We start from the raw sequence: 18,564 nt of genomic DNA, 5'->3' as shown, positions 1-18,564 counted from the left end.
GTTAACAATATTAACTATGTGTTAAACATTCTTGTATTATCATTAAACACCTTTAATTTATTAACAATATTAACTATATGTGTTAAACATGCTTGCATTATCACTAAACATCTTTAACTTGTTAACAATATTAACTATATGTGTTAAACTGTTTGCATTATCTTTAAACACCTTTAACTTAACAATATTAACTATATGTGTTAAACATGCTTGTATTATCATTAATCACCTTTAACTTGTTAACAATATTAACTATATGTATTAAACAAACTTGTATTTTCATTAAACACCTTTAATTTATAAACAATATTAACTATATGTGTTAAACATGCTTGTATTATCATTAAACACCTTTAACTTGTTAACAAAAACATATGTTTCATAAATAAGTAAATATAAATTATATATATGAATGAGGTAGATCCCCACGACTTGATCAATTGAAAAGTAGCTCGCCTGCAGAAAAAGTGTGAGCACCCCTGCACTATAGCAACGGACTTTAAGCATACTAAAGTTGAGTGATAACTTTACACATAGTTATTCTAACACCCCCCCCCAAGTTTGGTCCAGGGGACCCGGAAGGGTCTCAGTCATAAACATTTTGAAAACAAGTCCCGTATATTCTTTTAATTATAAATCTCTAGTTCAGTGTGTTAGAATAATTATTTATAACTTATCACACAACTCTTATGCTTAAAGCCCGTTGCTCTAGTTATTATCTATTGTGCTCAAGCTGTACTTTTTTATTTTCGTGCAAAGGCATACAACTTATCTTCCACTGCAATGGGAGGAGTTGTCTCGCCGCAGATGTTTGTCTTTCAGCCTGCTAACAGCCAAGGACGAACCTCAAGCACCTCAACGACGATAAGGCATAACAGCGGGCAGACAAAGCAGAGACAGGGCCCAATCACAAGGCCCCCAGCACATTCCCGTTCTGAATAATCACGTATTGTGCGAACTGAGCTGCTTGCATAATGTGTGACCCCTCCCTTTAGAAGCAGCCTCAGCGATGTAACTGGGGAACTCATGAATAAAAAGGGGGGCGCGTGGGCTGTTCCTCAGAGCGTAGGGTGAGACTGTGACTGAGGGTGCAGCTCCATGCGTTCTCCCCATGAGCAAAATTGAACTCTGTCTCTGCCTGATTCCTTGCTTCTTGTTCTGTTTGATGGATAGTTCGATGCTTAAACCTGACACAGTGATTCTTAAACTTTTTTTTACCAAGTACCACCTCAAAAAAAAAAATTGGCTCCCATAATGACTTATATTAAAATACAGTAGCATAGTAGGCCTAAGTCTGCATTCAAAACAAGGCAGAGGTTTTATTTAACAAGTTAATGTAATATTTTTGGCCACTGTAACATTACGCATAGTTTGAACAGTAACACAGATTTAATTGAGTGATTCTTTGGCGTACCACTGATGGTACCTTTACCACAGTTTGCGATTAACTTCAGGTCTATCTGTCAATATAAAATGTTTTTTTTAATGTGTTATGCCCTTTTTGTCAAAGAAAACCCTGTTTTTTATTGGCAAAAACACAAAATATGCAAAAGTGGAACATTTGATGTGAAGTCATTGGAGCCCTACATAAATCATAACAACATTGATTGTATTTCATTATTAGTTTTTGAGCAACCAGAGAGTTTAAAAAATAAATAAATCCCACACTAATAAAAGTGTTAAAAATAAGTCACGTATTTTTTTTTTTTTTACTTTCAACCCTTAAGTCTAGAGATCAACTTCAGATCTATCCGTCGATTATGCAGTATTTAAGTCCCATCTTAAAACTCATTTGTATACTCTAGCCTTTAAATAAACCCCCGTTTTAGACCAGTTGATCTGCCGTTTCTTTTCTGCTCTTCTCCCTCGTGGAGGGGGGGGGGGGGGGCACAGGTTCGGTGGCCACGGATGAAGCGCTGGCTGTCCAAAGTCGGGACCCAGGGTGGACTGCTCGCCTGTGCATCGATTGGGGACTTCTCTGCGCTGCTCACCTGTTGGCCCCACTATGGACTGGACTCTCACTATTATGTTAGATCCACTATGGACTGGACTCTCACTATCATGTTAGATCCACTATGGACTGGACTCTCACTATTATGTTAGATCCACTATGGACTGGACTCTCTCACTATTGTGTTAGATCCACTATGGACTGGACTCTCACTATTATGTTGGATCCACTATGAACTGGACTCTCACTATCATGTTGGATCCACTATGGACTGGACTCTCACTATTATGTTAGATCCACTATGGACTAGACTCTCACTATTATGTTGGATCCACTATGGACTGGACTCTCACAATATCATGTTAGATCCACTATGGACTGGACTCTCACTATTATGTTAGATCCACTATGGACTGGACTCTCTCACTATTGTGTTAGATCCACTATGGACTGGACTCTCACTATTATGTTAGATCCACTATGAACTGGACTCTCACTATCATGTTAGATCCACTACGGACTGGACTCTCACTATTATGTTAAATCCACTATGGACTGGACTCTCACTATTATGTTAGATCCACTATGAACTGGACTCTCACTATCATGTTAGATCCACTATGGACTGGACTCTCACTATTATGTTAGATCCACTATGGACTGGACTCTCACTATCATGTTAGATCCACTATGGACTGGACTCTCACTATTATGTTAGATCCACTATGGACTGGACTCTCACTAGCATGTTAGATCCACTATGGACTGGACTCTCTCACTATTATGTTAGATCCACTATGAACTGGACTCTCACTATTATGTTAGATCCACTATGGACTGGACTCTCACAATATTATGCTAGATCCACTCGATGTCCATTGCACCGGTCGCCCTGGGGGGGGGGGGGGGGTCCCCACATCTGCGGCCCTCTCCAAGGTTTCTCATTGTCCCATTGGGTTGAGTTTTTCCTTGCCCTGATGTGGGATCTGAACCGAGGATGTCGTTGTGGCTTGTACAGCCCTTTTAGACACTCGTGATTTAGGGCTATATAAGTAAACATTGATTGATTGATTGATATTTTTGTATTATGTTTTTAATGTGTTTTTTGTTTGTTTGTTTTATGCCCTTTTTGTCAAAGAAAACTTAGTTTTTTTATACTGCAAACAAGCAAAAGATGCAATATTTTCCCCCAAAAATATTTCAAAGTGGATATTTGAATGGTCAATAATTTATAACAATATCGATTTCGATTCATTATTATGCTTAAGCAATGACAGTTTTAGAGGAAAAAAAAAGGTCTTTATAGCAGCTTTGTGGTATTAGAGTGAAAATTACAACTTGTTCTCCTTACGTTTCACCCGTTTGCTCTTTTATAGTATCCCACTTTTTTATGTTTTTTAGCTTGTTTATTTTAATAGTATTTTCACAATTAGCCGTGGGCCGCACTTTGGACACCCCTGGCGTAATGCTTTCATGTCCAAATAAAAATTCAGTTATTGACTAATGTCGTCATTTTCAGGCGTCTTCCTGCAGACGGCCATGTAACCGCCACTGGAGGGTTCCACTGATGACGTCGAGTCCGCATGAGACTCGAGGAGAGCTTGCAGACTTTGCAGAGGTTGACCAAAACATCCGTAGATGCCTGAAGGTGGGAACGAAGATGAGCACTGAGGTGGAGGAGGACAAGGAGGAAACCGGAATCTGCTGGACTTCTCGCCCAAGATGTCCTCTAAACTCTCCTCTTGACTTCCTTGTTCCTCACCCGCACTGCTGATGCCAGAATCCAGGCTGGGGAGCTCGGGGCTGGAGTCGTGTAGCGTGTGGACACAGTCGTTGTCGAGGCAAACTTGAATGGAGCCTTCAGTGATGCTCCCCTCACAGCTCTTCTGAAGAGCTCTCCATTTGCCCGCTGTCTCTTCATCACTGCCTTCTTCTGCCGCCTCGTCACTGGCCTCTTCCGGCGTCTGGACGCAATCAACCTGGAGCCTCTCGATTTTGGCATAGTCCGAAATAACTGGCATGGCCTCACTGCCGTCGCTGCCTTGGGAGAGCTTCAGCAGAAGTTCCAGGACATCCTCCATGTCCTCATCCCAAACCTTGTTGAGGCCTTCGTCATCCGCGGGAGTCGTAACGGGCCCGTAAGGGGAGTCGGCGGCACAGGGCTCCAGGTCGCCCACGGTGAGGGAGTGGACTGAAGGAGGCCACAGCTGGGAGTACCTGGGGTTGAAGAAGCTCAAGCCAGCGTTCCTGCTCCTGGTCTTCTCCTGCAGCGACAGCTCTGGACGGCAAGGTGCAAAAACGTCCATATGGCCAACTGACTTCACCTGGATAATTTCCTCCAGCCGGAGGAAGGTCTGCAAAGACTCACTGCTGAAATGGGGACTCACCCAGGTCTGGAGGAAAAAAAGGTCGAAGGTAAGCAATGAGGGGTGTGAACCCTTGGGCAATTGTTGCGTCTGACCAGCCTTTCCTCCCAGGGAATTAAAGTCACTGGTCAATCCCAAGTTCTTTAGATGACATATATGCAGAGTTTCAAGTTTATTCACAATACCATATAACAATTACAATAGTAGTGAAATATCATCATTTAAAGATGTTGGTACGTGAAAGGGTCCCCCAAATAAGCTAGAAGAAGCTTTTGACAGGGGGTCCAGAGGATAGTATATACATGGAATGATGAAACATGGTAGCAAGCACAACAACAAATAACAAAACAAAAAACAACGCTATATGATTAACACAAGATAATAGTACTAAAGCAAGCATACACATACATACATACATTCATTCAACCATGCAAAACCCAACAGTAGTCTACCCCACATGAGGCATTAAATATAGGTGGTTAATAGGTAAGTTTTCAGTTTATTTTTGAAGTTGGAGAATGGATACAGCATCTTGAGGCTCTCATTAAGCCGGTTCCAAATCTTTGGTCCCCTGCATACAACACTTCGAGCGGTACAATCCAGTAAACGATGTTTCCCTGATATCAGATCTAAGTTACGAGTGTTGTGGGCATGCTGGGGATGGTAGATAGGAACCAAGCTACAGAGCCTAAAATTCAGCCTGTAAATGACTTGATAGGTTAAACAAGCATTTTGATAAATATTGAACTCTGTCAGTCTTAAGAGATGATAATTATGGAATAGATGTCGAGTGGGGGCATTAAACTTGGACCATGACAGGGCCCGTATAATTTTCTTTTGCATGGATTCTAATTTGTGAAGGTAGGTAGGGAAGGTGTTACACCAGATGACATTACAGTAGTTTAGATGTGGTTCAAAGAGAGTTTTATATAGGGTGAGTAGAGCATAAAGAGGAAGATAATGACGAAGGTGAAAGAACAGGCCAACATATTTGGATAATTTATTTAACAGATGGCTAATGTGACATTTGAAATTGAGGTATTCGTCAATGATGACCCCCAGGAATTTTGTGGAGTTCACTCTCTGTATTTCCTGCCCATTGATGTTGATATGGCAGGGCTCAGTATTTGTCCGGTTTTTATTAGAACGAAATAGAATACAATTTGTTTTATTTACATTAAGTGAGAGCTTATTGCATTTGAACCAGGAATCCACTTTCACAAGCTCTGAATTGACAGTTACTTGTAGATCGTGTAGACTCCTGTGTGAGGTAAACAAATTTGTATCGTCAGCAAAAATTGTTTTATGAAAAGTTTCGGAGGAGTTTACAAAATCATTTATGTATAGGATAAAAAGGAGAGGCCCCAAGATGGATCCCTGGGGAACCCCATAATTTATGGTCATACAGGGTGAATTGTGATCATTGACGCATACACTTTGCTGCCTTCCGTATAGGTAAGAGCGGAACCAATCGAGAGGTACCCCTCTGACACCATAGTGATATAGCTTATACAATAAGATCTCAAAGTCTATTGTGTCAAAGGCCTTGGATAGATCCCAAAAAATGCCAATACCGCATTTTCCTTCTTCAATACAGTCATTGACCTTTTCCAAGAGGTCGAGTATAGCCGTACAGGTGGTGCTTTTTTTTACGAAAACCATATTGGGAGGGGACAAGGATATTTAGTTTTTCCAGAGAGCCATTCAGTCGGTTATAGACCACTTTCTCAAATATTTTTGAAAATGTTGGTAAAATTGAAATTGGCCTATAATTGTTCATATTATTTTTATCACCTGATTTAAAAATTGGGATTATTTTTGCCACTTTGGACATTTTGGGTACAATGCCAGCACTAAGTGACAGGTTTATACAGTGACAAAGAGGATTTATGATCACATTTGCTATGGCTTTCAAGATTTTGCTACATATCCCGTCCACTCCAGCTGTATGTGATGACTTTAGGTCCATAATGATCGTATAAAGCTCATTGATGTCGGTTGGCTGCATGAAAAAGGAGTAAGAAGGACCATCAAGACAGAATAGGAATATTATCAAGTTTTACTAAAGCTTCAGGAGACCAGCCCACACCAATACATTCATACCGGCTTCTCGAATTGGTCTAACATTCAAACGGAAGAGACAACTTCTTGCATACGAAGAAAGCCCCCAACCCTCTCCAGAAAGGAATACAGGCTCATTGTTCTACTACAGATAAAATATAAGGGAGTACTCCAACTCTTACATTGCAAGCCTTCAAGGTAACACACACAGTTTACTTGCGGACATATTCCTAAAAAAATAGAAAGAGTACAAATGGAAAAACACTAGATGATTTAAACATGACTATGAACAAAGAAATAACTCTTAAACATATATGCATTCTCCACACACCTAATGCAGTGTTTTTCAACCTTTTCTGAGCCGAGGCACATTTTTTTCCGTAGAAAAAATTCTGAGGCACACCACCAGCAGAAAACATTACAAAATGAAACCCAGCAGCCGATATTGACAGTAAAAAGCCATTCTCGCAATTGTTTGATATGAATTCCAACCATAACCAAGCATGCATCACTATAGCTCTTGTCTCAAAGTAGGTGTACTCTCACGACTTGTCACATCACGCTGTGACTTATTTGGAGTTTTTTTGGTGTTTTCCTGTGTGTAGTGTTTTAGTTCTTGTCTTACGCTCCTATTTTGTTGTTGATTGTCATGTCATTTACGGATGTACTTTGTGGACGCCGTCTGCTCCACACGCTGTAAGTCTTTGCTGTCGTCCAGCATTCAGTTTTTGTTTACTTTGCAGCCAGTTCAGTTTTAGTTTTGCATTGCCTTCCCTAAGCGTCGATGGCTTTTCCTAGCGGCACTCGCCTTTTGTTTATTTTTGGTTTAAGCATTAGACACCTTTTTTCCATGCAAACCATTGTCGTCGTTCCCGACATCTACAAAGCAATTAGCTACCTGCTGCCACCTACTGGTATGGAAGAGTATTACACGGTTACTCTGCCGAGCTCTAGACAGCACAGACAACGTGTGTTTCTTATTGCAATCAAAGAACAATTTTGACAATTATGATTTTCTTATTGTATGATTTTGACTTTTTATTTCATATTTATGACTTCATATCTCATATTTTTGACTTCATATCTCATATTTTTGACTCTTTATCTCATCATTTCGACTTTATATCTCATAATTATGACTTTTTAACCTCATAACTTCAACATTATTATCATAATTTCAACTTGTTTTATCTCATAATTATGACTTTGTCAGGCTTGTCCCTGACAGTTTGACTGTGTTTTAGTTTTTTCTCTGCGTTTGTCTTAGTTTTCTGTCCAGCGCTTTTATTTTGTCTTTATTTCCTACTTGTCTCCCTGAGTGCTGTGTCCCCTCAGCTGTGGCTGATTGGCACCTGGCCACACCTGGTGTCAATCAGCCAGCTGCTATTTAAACCCGCCTTCTCCTCCAGTCAGTGCTGGATTATTGTCATTGTCTTTGTCATTTTCATTACAACCTGTCTTAATACTTGCCGATGTAGCTCTGTCTACTTTTGTTTCGCTCTGCTCATGTCCTTGTTCCTTCGTGTCACAGTAAGTGTTTTTGTTTCTTGTCCAAAGTTAGCCTCTGTGCTATTTTAGTTTATAACCAAGTTTGTTCTCCGCCTTGTGCGCGCTTTTTGTTATTACCCTTTTGTTTGTTGTTTTGCCTAGTGTTTAATTAAATCATGTTTTCTTGCACAATGCCTTCCACCTTCTCTGCATCTTGGGGTTCGGCAACAACACACCATGACAGACTTTATAGTTCATGATTTTGACTTTCTTATTCAATAGTTTTGAATTATCTCATAAGTAAGACTTTTTTTCTCATAATTATGACTTTTTCTCGCATAATTTTGACTTATTATCTCATAATTATGACTTTTTATCCCATAATTCTGACTTTTGATCCCATATTTTGGATTCTTTATCTCATAATTATAACTTTTTATCTAAATTTTTTTTACATTGTACCTCATAATTATGACTTATCTCCTAATCTTGACTTTCTTATAACATAATTTCGACATTATATATTCTTTTCATAATTTCGTCTTTTTATCTGATAGTTGACTTTCTATCCCATAATTATGAATTTTGTCCATATTTCTTACTCTTTTTTTATCATAATTATGATTTTCTTGTGGTGTGATTTTGACTTTTTATTTCATATTTATGACTTCATATCTCTTAGTTTCGACTTTCTTATCTCATAATTATGACTTTTTACCTTATAACTTCAACATTAATATCTCATAATTTCAACTTGTTTTATCTCATAATTATAACTTTATAGCTCACGATTTTGACTTTCTTGTATAATAGTTTTGATTTATCTCATAAGTAAGACTTTTTCTTTCATAATTATGACTTTTCTCGCATAATTTTGACTTTTTATCTCATAATTATGACTTTATAGCTCATGATTTTGACTTTCTTATATAATCGTTTTGATTTATCTTATAAGTAAGACTTTTTCTCATAATTATGACTTTTTCTCGCATAATTTGGACTTTTTATCTTGTAATTATGACTTTTTATCCCATAATTATGACTTTTTAGCTCATAATTTCGACTTTTTATCTCATAATTATGACTTTATATCTCATAGTTTCGACTTTCTTATCTTATAATGATGACTTTTTACCTCATAACTTCAACATTAGTATCTCATAATTTCGACTAGTTTTATCTCATAATTATGACTTAATAGCTCATGATTTTGACTTTCTTATACAATAGTTTTGATTTATCTCATAAGTAAGACTTTTTCTTTCATAATTATGACTTTTCTCGCATCATTTTGACTTTTTATCTCATAATTATGATTTTATATCTCATGATTTTGACTTTCTTATATAATAGTTTTGATTTATCTTATAAGTAAGACTTTTTCTCATAATTATGACTTTTTCTCGCATAATTTGGGCTTTTTATCTTATAATTATGACTTTTTATCCCATAATTATGACTTTTTATCTCATAATTATGACTTTATATCTCATAGTTTCGACTTTCTTATCTTATAATGATGACTTTTTACCTCATAACTTCAACATTAGTATCTCATAATTTCGACTAGTTTTATCTCATAATTATGACTTAATAGCTCATGATTTTGACTTTCTTATATAATAGTTTTGATTTATCTCATAAGTAAGACTTTTTCTTTCATGGTTATGACTTTTTCTCGCATAATTTTGACTTTTTATCTCATAATTATGACTTTATAGCTCATGATTTTGACTTTCTTATATAATAGTTTTGATTTATCTCATAAGTAAGACTTTTTCTCACATAATTATGACTTTTCTCGCATAATTTTGACTTTTTATCTCATAATTATGACTTGTTATCCCATAATTCTGACTTTTTATCTCATAATTATGACCTTTTTATCCCACAATTATGACTTTTTATCTCATAATGTGGCTTTCTATCCCATAATCTTGACTTTTTCCTCTCATAATTATAATTTGTATCTCATTATTATGACTTTCCTATTGGGGTATATTTTAGTTAGTGGCAGAAACAGGCTTCCACATGCATTAGTGTTTGTTGCAAACCTACATTCTGCAGGAAGGACTTTGATGGGTCTGGTAGCGGTGGCCCTTTTATCTTCTTTGCAGTGTTCACCCTGAGAGACAAAAATGTCATGTCGCTTAACACATTGCAACATGTAGTGGGAATGTAAAGTATTGATGTCCGTGCTTACCAGGTGGTCTTGTCAATTCGGAAGATGAGAACAGCCAGAAACAGGGCGAAGGCTGTGCCCGAGACTGTAACTCCTAGAACGAGCGCAAAGAAGCCTGACAGAGACAACAATGATTATATAGACTTTTGATCAAAGTGATTGGTTTGCCATTCAAAACAAGCCGTGAAAGTCGCTCGGTTTAGGTGTAGCAACACACACCTGAGGGTGGCGCCTCGGCCACTCCAATGGCTGAAGTCCACGATGCTGTAGGGCTCCAGTCGCTCCATGACGACCAGTCAAACTTGGACGGGCGCACTCGAGCGCGCGCCTCATAAGTCGTGCCACGCGTCAGCAATTCTTCCCTCAGCTCCGTCTGGCAGCAAGACTCACATTGCCCTTCTTCGCTCAGCACCCGTGCGCCCTGGTAGCCAAAATAAATGCATGTCGTCTTTCCGTGGGCTGTGGACGTGTTCTTGTGTGTATACACTACACACATTCCACGGCTGATCCTTTGGCTTCCACTGCAGCTGGAAGGTGTAACGGGAGATGCCGAGGTGCTCGACTACTTGGGGCAAATAGGAGACTGTTGTCATGTTGACTTTGGGTTCTGTCGGAGGATACAGCTTGACTGCAGAAAGACAGGTGGGGCGTGAGTTCAGCATCAGGACGATGAAGTACGGTATTTACTGTACTCACCGTGGCAGTACGGTGTGTAGTTCATCCTCACAGAGGAACAGTCCAGAGAAATTCCCAACTTGTGGTTGGACTGAAACTGCAGAATTGATTGGTTATGATTGGTAGCGGTACATAGGAGATGATCACTACTGTATATACAGTCCTGCTCATAAGTTTACATACCCTGGGAGAATTTATGATTTCTTGGCCATTCTTCAGAGAATATGAATGATAACACAAAAACCTTTCTTCCGCTCATGCTTAATGGTTGTGTGAAGCTATTTATTGGCAAACAACTGTGTTTACTCTTTTTAAATCAAAATGACAAAAGAAAGTACCCAAATGACCCCATACTTGCCAACCCTCCCGGATTTTCCGGGAGACTCCCGAAATTCAGCGCCTCTCCCGAAAACCTCCCGGGACAAATTTTCTCCCGAAAATCTCCCGAACTTCAGGCGGACTCAGGTCCTCAGCGTACCTGCCCAATCACGTTATAACTGTAGCATGATGGAGGGCGAGTTCTTGGTTTCTTATGTGGGTTTATTGTTAGGCAGTTTCATTAACGTCCTCCCAGCGCGGCAACAACACACAACAACAGCAGTCACGTTTTTGTATACCGTAAAGCAGTTCGTCTGCCGTAAACAGCAATGTTGTGACACTCTTAAACAGGACAATACTGCCATCTAGTGCATTTGATGAAAGCACTTTTGTGCGTGCCACACAGCAATGCATCATCAGAGACTGTTCAGCATGGTTCGAAAAATAGTGACAGAGAATAGAACAAGGATGGACAATTCAACCCTTAACTCAACAATGAGTAGATGAGTGTTATGTGTGTGTATATGTGTAAATAAATGAACACTGAAATTCAAGTATTTATTTTATATATATATATATATATATATATATATATATATATATATATATATATTAAAAATAAATATATATATATATATATATATATATATATATATATATAGCTAGAATTCAAGTCAAGTATTTCTTATTTATATATATATATATATATATATATATATATATATATATATATATATATATATATAGAGCTAGAATTCAAGTCAAGTATTTTTTATTTATATATATATATATATATATATATATATATATATATATATATATATATATATATATATATATATATGAAATACTTGACTTGGTGAATTCTAGCTGTAAATATACTCCTCCCCTTTTAGCCACGCCCCCAACCACGCCCCCGTCCCACCCCAACCAAAAATTGTGGTGTGGCTGTTTCAAGATGCACAATAAGGAGGCACTTGAAGAAAAATGGGCTGCATGGTCGAGTCGCCAGAAGAAACCTATTTCTGCGCAAATGTCACAAAGTATCCCGCTTACATTACGCCAAACAGCACAAGGCTCAAAACTTCTGGAACAAAGTAATTTGGAGTGATGAGACCAAAATTTAACTTTTTGGCCACTCGAACATGCAGCCCATTTTTCTATATTCTTTATTCTCTGAAGAATGGCCAAGAAATCATAAATTCTCCCAGGGTATGTAAACTTATGAGCACAACTGTATCCCACAGGACATCTTCTGGATGAACTTTGTAAAGGCTGAATATTACACTCAGCTCTTGTGCCGATCTAATTATATTGCTGTGAGTGTCACTGACTCACAATGCCGGCTTTCTTGAAGATCAGAGAGCACGTCTTAAGTCCCGGTGTGGAGACGTCAACTGGTACCAGTACACAGGAAGCGTTGTAATAACGCCTAGAATTAAAAAAAAAAATAGGATACAACAAATTTCACTTTCTCTTTTGACAGCAAGAAAACCGTATTTTTTAAAATCCTTTCATTTTCCCAAAACTCGACAGTGCGCCTTATAACCCCGGTGCGCCTAATGTACGGAATAATTTTGGTTGTGCTTACCGACCTCGAAGCTATTTTTTATTTGGTACATGGTGAAATGATAAGTGTGACCAGCAGATGGCAGTCATACATAAGAGATACGTGTAGACTGAAATATGACTCAAGTAAACAACACCAAAATTGTATATGTTCCATTGAAAATATACAATATCAAAATGTTTTCGTACGACTTTGGCAAGCTATGAAGCCGCACCGCTTGATGGATTGTACTGTGCTTCAACATAGGAGTATTCTTATGGTGTGTGTATAAGGTAAGACATTATCTGGCGTTTTGTTTCGCAATATTATGCAAAAGCAACTTTTCTTACCTTCTGGTTCCTGCTGATCTGTATTTGGGATCCACGTATCTTTCTTTCGTTTCTTTCAATAGTATCTTTTTGCTACATGAGAAGGAGTACTTATTTAAAAGGAACAGGACTGTTTGTTCTTCATGATCAGAGGATCAAAAATGTGATAGTGATTCTTCACTTGGCTCCTCTGTACTCAGTCATACATTTATTTGTGTGTGTGTGTGTGTGTGTGTGTGTGTGTGTGTGTGTGTGTGTGTGTGTGTGTGTGTGTGTAAAGCACTTTATAAATAAAGTTTGATTGATTGATTGAAATACATCTTTTTGCTACATGAGAAGGAGTACTTATTTAAAAGGAACAGGACTGTTTGTTCTTCATGATCAGAGGATCAAAAAATGTGATAGTGATTCTTCACCTGGCTCCTCTGTACTCAGTCATGCATTCATCATTTGTGTGTGTGTGTGTGTGTGTGTGTGTGTGTGTGTGTGTGTGTGTGTGTGTGTGTTCTGGCAATGCTTACTTAATGGGGACATCGCTCTGTTTACACAGTCACCTTTAGGGGACCTCTGACGGTATGGGGACAAAAAAACAGGTCCCCTAAAGGGAAACCTTTTTAAATGATAGTCAGATCATGTCATATTTAATTTGAACTTTTTTTTTTTTAAATGGTCCTCAGTAGTCACGTACAAATTTGTGTGAATTATGCAAAATTCTTTAAATGTGGTCCCCATGAACCATATTAACTCTTCAAAAATGTGATAGTGATTCTTCACCTGGCTCCTCTGTACTCAGCCATGCATTCATCATTTGTGTGTGTGCGTGTGTGTGTGTGTGTGTGTGTGTGTGTGTGTGTGTGTGTGTGTGTGTGTGTGTGTGTGTGTGTGTGTGTGTGTGAAAAGCACTTTATAAATAAAGTTTGATTGATTGATTGAAATACTTATTTTCTTCAATCTAATCTAAATGTATGTATCGTAGTAACAAATGTAAACCAGTGTAACAAGGCAATGCGGTTTTGTGTTCAGTCTTACGTCTTCTTCTTCTCTGAAAGGCCGATTCTTTCTGCGTGTATGCGGCACGCCGTGTTGTCCGTGCGTAAAACGCGTGTGTCGTTCCACAGGCACGTGATGTTACGACTGTAGTCGTTGTAGCAGATGAGACCTGAGAGACACGACAATTGTCGGTTTTATTTTTTGTTTTGTGCTTCTCTACCAAACAAAAGGGATTCCGGCAACAACTGACGTTCATGCTGGCGCTCGGGGCAGGTGTGTGTTTTGGCGTCGTCGACCCGTAGCAGGGAGAGGAGAGGGAAAAGAAGAACGGCCCTCATGTTTCTCTGCGGTCGACGCAGGATGGAACTCACTGCTTCCTCCTCCATCTCACTCTGTGCACATGTGCAAATGAGGTGACGTTTGATTTCTGCATTTGGAAGCAGAGGCCGAAGGCGATGGGAAGAAAAACAGAAGTAGACTTTTTAGTTTGTAGGCTTCACTTCCACATGCAGACTTGTCACCACACACCTGTGACTTGCTTTTTGTTATGAAAAGGAAAATAACATTTGTCAACACCTTATCTGCAGTTGAATTTGACTGTTTGTTTGTGAAGAGCACAAACTAGTTTAAAAAAATATATAATATATATATATATATATATATACAGTCGTGATCAAAAGTTTGCATACACTTGTAAAGTACATAATGTCATGACTGTCTTGAGTTTTGTGAAGAATGCATATATGTTTAACAGTTCTTTCTTTATTCATTGTCATGTTTGAATCATCTAGTATTTTTCCATGTATACTTTGTATACTTGTTTCTCTTTGTCTGCAGATGTCTGTGTAGTGTCTTAGGCATTGGAATGTGGCAGGGATGCATACCCCTCCTTATCTTATCAGTGTTGGATGCATCCCTTTCTGGACAGGGTGGAGCTGTTTTCGTATTCAATAAGTTGTCTCTTCCCGTTTGAATGTTAGACCATTTCGAGATGTCGATATGAAAGGACGATTGGACTGGTCTCCTAAAGCTTTAGTAAAACTTGGTAATATTCCTATTCTGTCTTGATGGTCCTTCTTACTCAGCATATATGTCATCTAAAGAACTTGGGATTGACCGGTGATTTTAATTCCCTGAGAGGAAGACTGGTCAGACGCAACAGTTTCCAATAATTTCTACAACTCTTATTTTTTTGTGATAGAGTGATTGTTGGTCACAAAAAAACATTCATTAAGTTTGGTTCTTTTATGAATTTATTATGGGTCTACTGAAAATGTGAGCAAATCTGCTGAGTCAAAAGTATACATACAGCAATGTTAATATTTGGTTACATGTCCCTTGGCAAGTTTCACTGCAATAAGGCGCTTTTGGTAGCCATCCACAAGCTTCTGCTTGAATTTTTGACCACTCCTCTTGACAAAATTGGTGCAGTTCAGCTAAATTTGTTGATTTTCTGACTTGTTTCTTCAGCCTTGTCCACACGTTTAAGTCAGGACTTTTGGGAAGGCTATTCTAAAACCTTAATTCTAGCCTGATTTAGCCGTTCCTTTACCATTTTTGACGTGTGTTTGGGGTCATTGTCCTGTTGGAACACCCAACTGCGCTCAAGACCCAACCTCCGGGCTGATGATTTTAGGTTGTTCTGAAGAATTTGGAGGTAAACCTCCAAGCACCAGTTCCATTGGTAGCGAAACAGGCCCAGAGCATAATACTACCACCACCATGCTTGGCGGTAGGCCTGGTGTTGCTGGGATTAAAGGCCTCACCTTTTCTCCTCCAAACATATTGCTGGGTATTGTGGCCAAACAGCTCAATTTTTGTTTCATCTGACCACAGAACTTTCCTCCAGAAGGTCTTATCTTTGTCCATGTGAGGTCAGATGAAACAAAAATGGACCTGTTTGGCCACAATACCCAGCAATATGTTTGGAGGAGAAAAGGTGAGGCCTTTAATCCCAGGAACACCATGCCCACTGTCAAGCATGGTGGTGGTAGTATTATGCTCTGGGCCTGTTTTGCTGCCAATGGAACTGGTGCTTGGAGGTTTACCTCCAAATTCTTCAGGACAACCTAAAATCATCAGCCCGGAGGTTGGGTCTTGGGCGCAGTTGGGTGTTCCAACAGGACAATGACCCCAAACACACGTCAAAAATGGTAAAGGAATGGCTAAATCAGGCTAGAATTAAGGTTTTAGGATGGCCTTCCCAAAGTCCTGACTTAAACGTGTGGACAATGCTGAAGAAACAAGTCCATGTCAGAAAAACAACAAATTTAGCTGAACTGCACCAATTTTGTCAAGAGGAGTGGTCAAAAATTCCTGCAGAAGCTTGTGGATGGCTACCAAAAGCGCCTTATTGCAGTGAAACTTGCCAAGGGACATGTAAGCAAATATTATCATTGCTGTATGTTTGTACGTAGTATCCAAACAGGAAATGTTGCCTCTATTCTCCTACCTTAACACATTACATAGCTCCGCCCCCTATGAAGTCATGCACGCTCTTGCAGCAGGGGGTGCAAATAATTGCTATTATGACATTCAGTGGACACCTTTAGAACAGCAGTTTCTTTCATTCAAAAAATTCCAGCTCCTTTTTATACTTAGCAAACCCATCTCGCAGGCCGGATAAAACCTGTTGGCGGGCCAAACGTTTGACGCACCTGGTCTATAGCATTTCTGCTCGAAAGAATTCTTCATTCATCACTCCAAGCAACGTTTGTATGTTTTACAATATAACTAAAACAATTCATTCTTACTAAACCGTCCCATGTGCGATGCCTGAAGGAGCGTTTCCATGCATATTTGAACGCGCTATCTTAATGTAATCAAGCTAGCGTTGTTAGCATTAGCGAATATGCTAGCATGTTTCCAAATGTCTGTGTTAGTATGATTAACTTACAATGGCATTCTTTTTGTTTTGTTTCAGTTTCACAAATACCACAGTTACTTCGCCAAAATGTTATTATAACGAGTCACTTGAGTCTATTTAGCTGATTGGAGAGCTGGCTTTTGCAGCTAGTCCATGACGATGGCTTCTGTTTTGTTTGATCCTCCGTTTTACTGCCGCGTTTCACTGCGTACATATCTGCGGCTTATAGTCGGGTGCGGCTAATATATGTATAAAAATATATATATTCAAAAATTTGGTGGGTGCGGCTTAAATACAGGTTTAGACCGGAAAATACGGCCAATGATATTGACATCACATATTGGTAGTGTTGTGTCTGACCAGTTTTCCCTCTCAGGGAATTAAAGTCACCGGTCAATCCCAAGTTCTTTAGATCAGTGGTCCCCAACCACGGTACCGGTCCGAGGATCGATTGATACCGGGCCGCATAAGAAATTAAAAACTTTTTTTTTATTAAATCATCATAAAAAACACAAAATACACTTACAATTAGTGCACCAACCCAAAAAACCTCCCTCCCCCATTTACACTCATTCACACTCATTCGCACAAAAGGGTTGTTTCTTTCTGTTATTAATATTCTGGTTCCTACATTATATATCAATATAGATCAATACAGTCCGTACACACACATAATTGTATTATGTCCAATTTCCAAGAGTTGACCGGTCCGCAGTTACAAAAAGGTTGGGCACCACTGCTTTAGATGACATTTATGCTGAGTAAGAAGGACCATCAAGACAGAATAGGAATATTATCATGTTTTACTAAAGCTTTAGGAGACCAGTCCAATCGTCCTTTCATATCGACATCTCGAAATGGTCTAACATTCAAACGGGAAAAGACAACTTATTGAATATGAAAACAGCCCCCACCCTGTCCAGAAAGGAATGCATCCCCCTGCTCCATCACTGATAAGATAAGGAGGGGGATGCATCTCTCCCACATTCCAATGCCTAAGACACTACACAGACATCTGCAGACAAAGAGAAAGTATAGAGTATACAAAGTATAAATGGAAAAATACTATCTGATTCAAACATGACTATGAATAAAGAAATAACTCTTAAACATATATTCATTCTCCACAGTAGTCACACGATCATCTATTTTGAGTAATCGTTCAAATGAGCAACTTGTACAGTCTGGCTAGTTTTTATTCGACACAACAAATATAGTACATAATATCTAGAATAAACTTTTTCAACGTGGAAGACTTGTACGTGAAATACACATTTCTGTGTGGCTTTACCTGTCGGGGAAGCTGCACAACGTCCCTTCCAGTCCGTCCGATGTCATGTCCATCAACGCCGCAGCCGATGAAGACTAATAAGGTGAGGGAAACCACAGTTTATATCGCATGCGCTGCTTTCATGTCCTCCTGGTCTGACTCCGCCCTAAAAACCACACAGTACTTCAAGTTATGAACCCTGGCCATGACTGAATAAAAACAAGTGCTGGCAATGGTTGTGCACGTTAGGGATGTAAATGGTGTAAAGGTGACTTTTGTGCAGCCTCTTAAATGAAACATGCATGAGTCGCTTGCATGTCGACATTTAAACTTTGGTGAAAAACATAACTTTTTTTGTCCTTCACACGTTTCTGTGCAGGAAGGCGCGAGCACTCGCCACACTTACCTGAGGTTTCGGTTAAGTTCCATTACTGACTTCCTGCTGTACTCGTGTACTTTTAACATTGAATATAAAGTTTAAATTCAGTGGTGAAATAGTTCAGTGCAGGGATGTCCAAA

At 39.0% G+C, this 18,564-nt stretch overlaps 1 protein-coding gene across 1 annotated transcript; it reads right to left on the bottom strand.

Annotated features, from left to right (window-relative positions):
* Positions 1-205: 205 nt before the first annotated feature.
* LOC133621834 (interleukin-2 receptor subunit beta-like) lies at positions 206-18,203 on the bottom strand. The gene is made up of 10 exons (XM_061984224.2): positions 18,067-18,203; positions 14,160-14,336; positions 13,949-14,078; positions 12,380-12,473; positions 10,745-10,820; positions 10,543-10,676; positions 10,268-10,469; positions 10,070-10,163; positions 9,925-9,991; positions 206-4,344 (listed from the first exon to the last, which is right to left on the bottom strand). The coding sequence occupies exons 2-10, from the start codon at positions 14,293-14,295 to the stop codon at positions 3,445-3,447; spliced, it is 1,833 nt and encodes a 610-aa protein (XP_061840208.1). The 5' UTR covers positions 14,296-14,336; positions 18,067-18,203; the 3' UTR covers positions 206-3,444.
* Positions 18,204-18,564: the final 361 nt, after the last annotated feature.

Source organism: Nerophis lumbriciformis, linkage group LG25 (assembly GCF_033978685.3).
Source record: "Nerophis lumbriciformis linkage group LG25, RoL_Nlum_v2.1, whole genome shotgun sequence".
Lineage (NCBI taxonomy): Eukaryota > Metazoa > Chordata > Actinopteri > Syngnathiformes > Syngnathidae > Nerophis > Nerophis lumbriciformis.
This window is presented reverse-complemented; position numbering and strand designations above follow the sequence as displayed.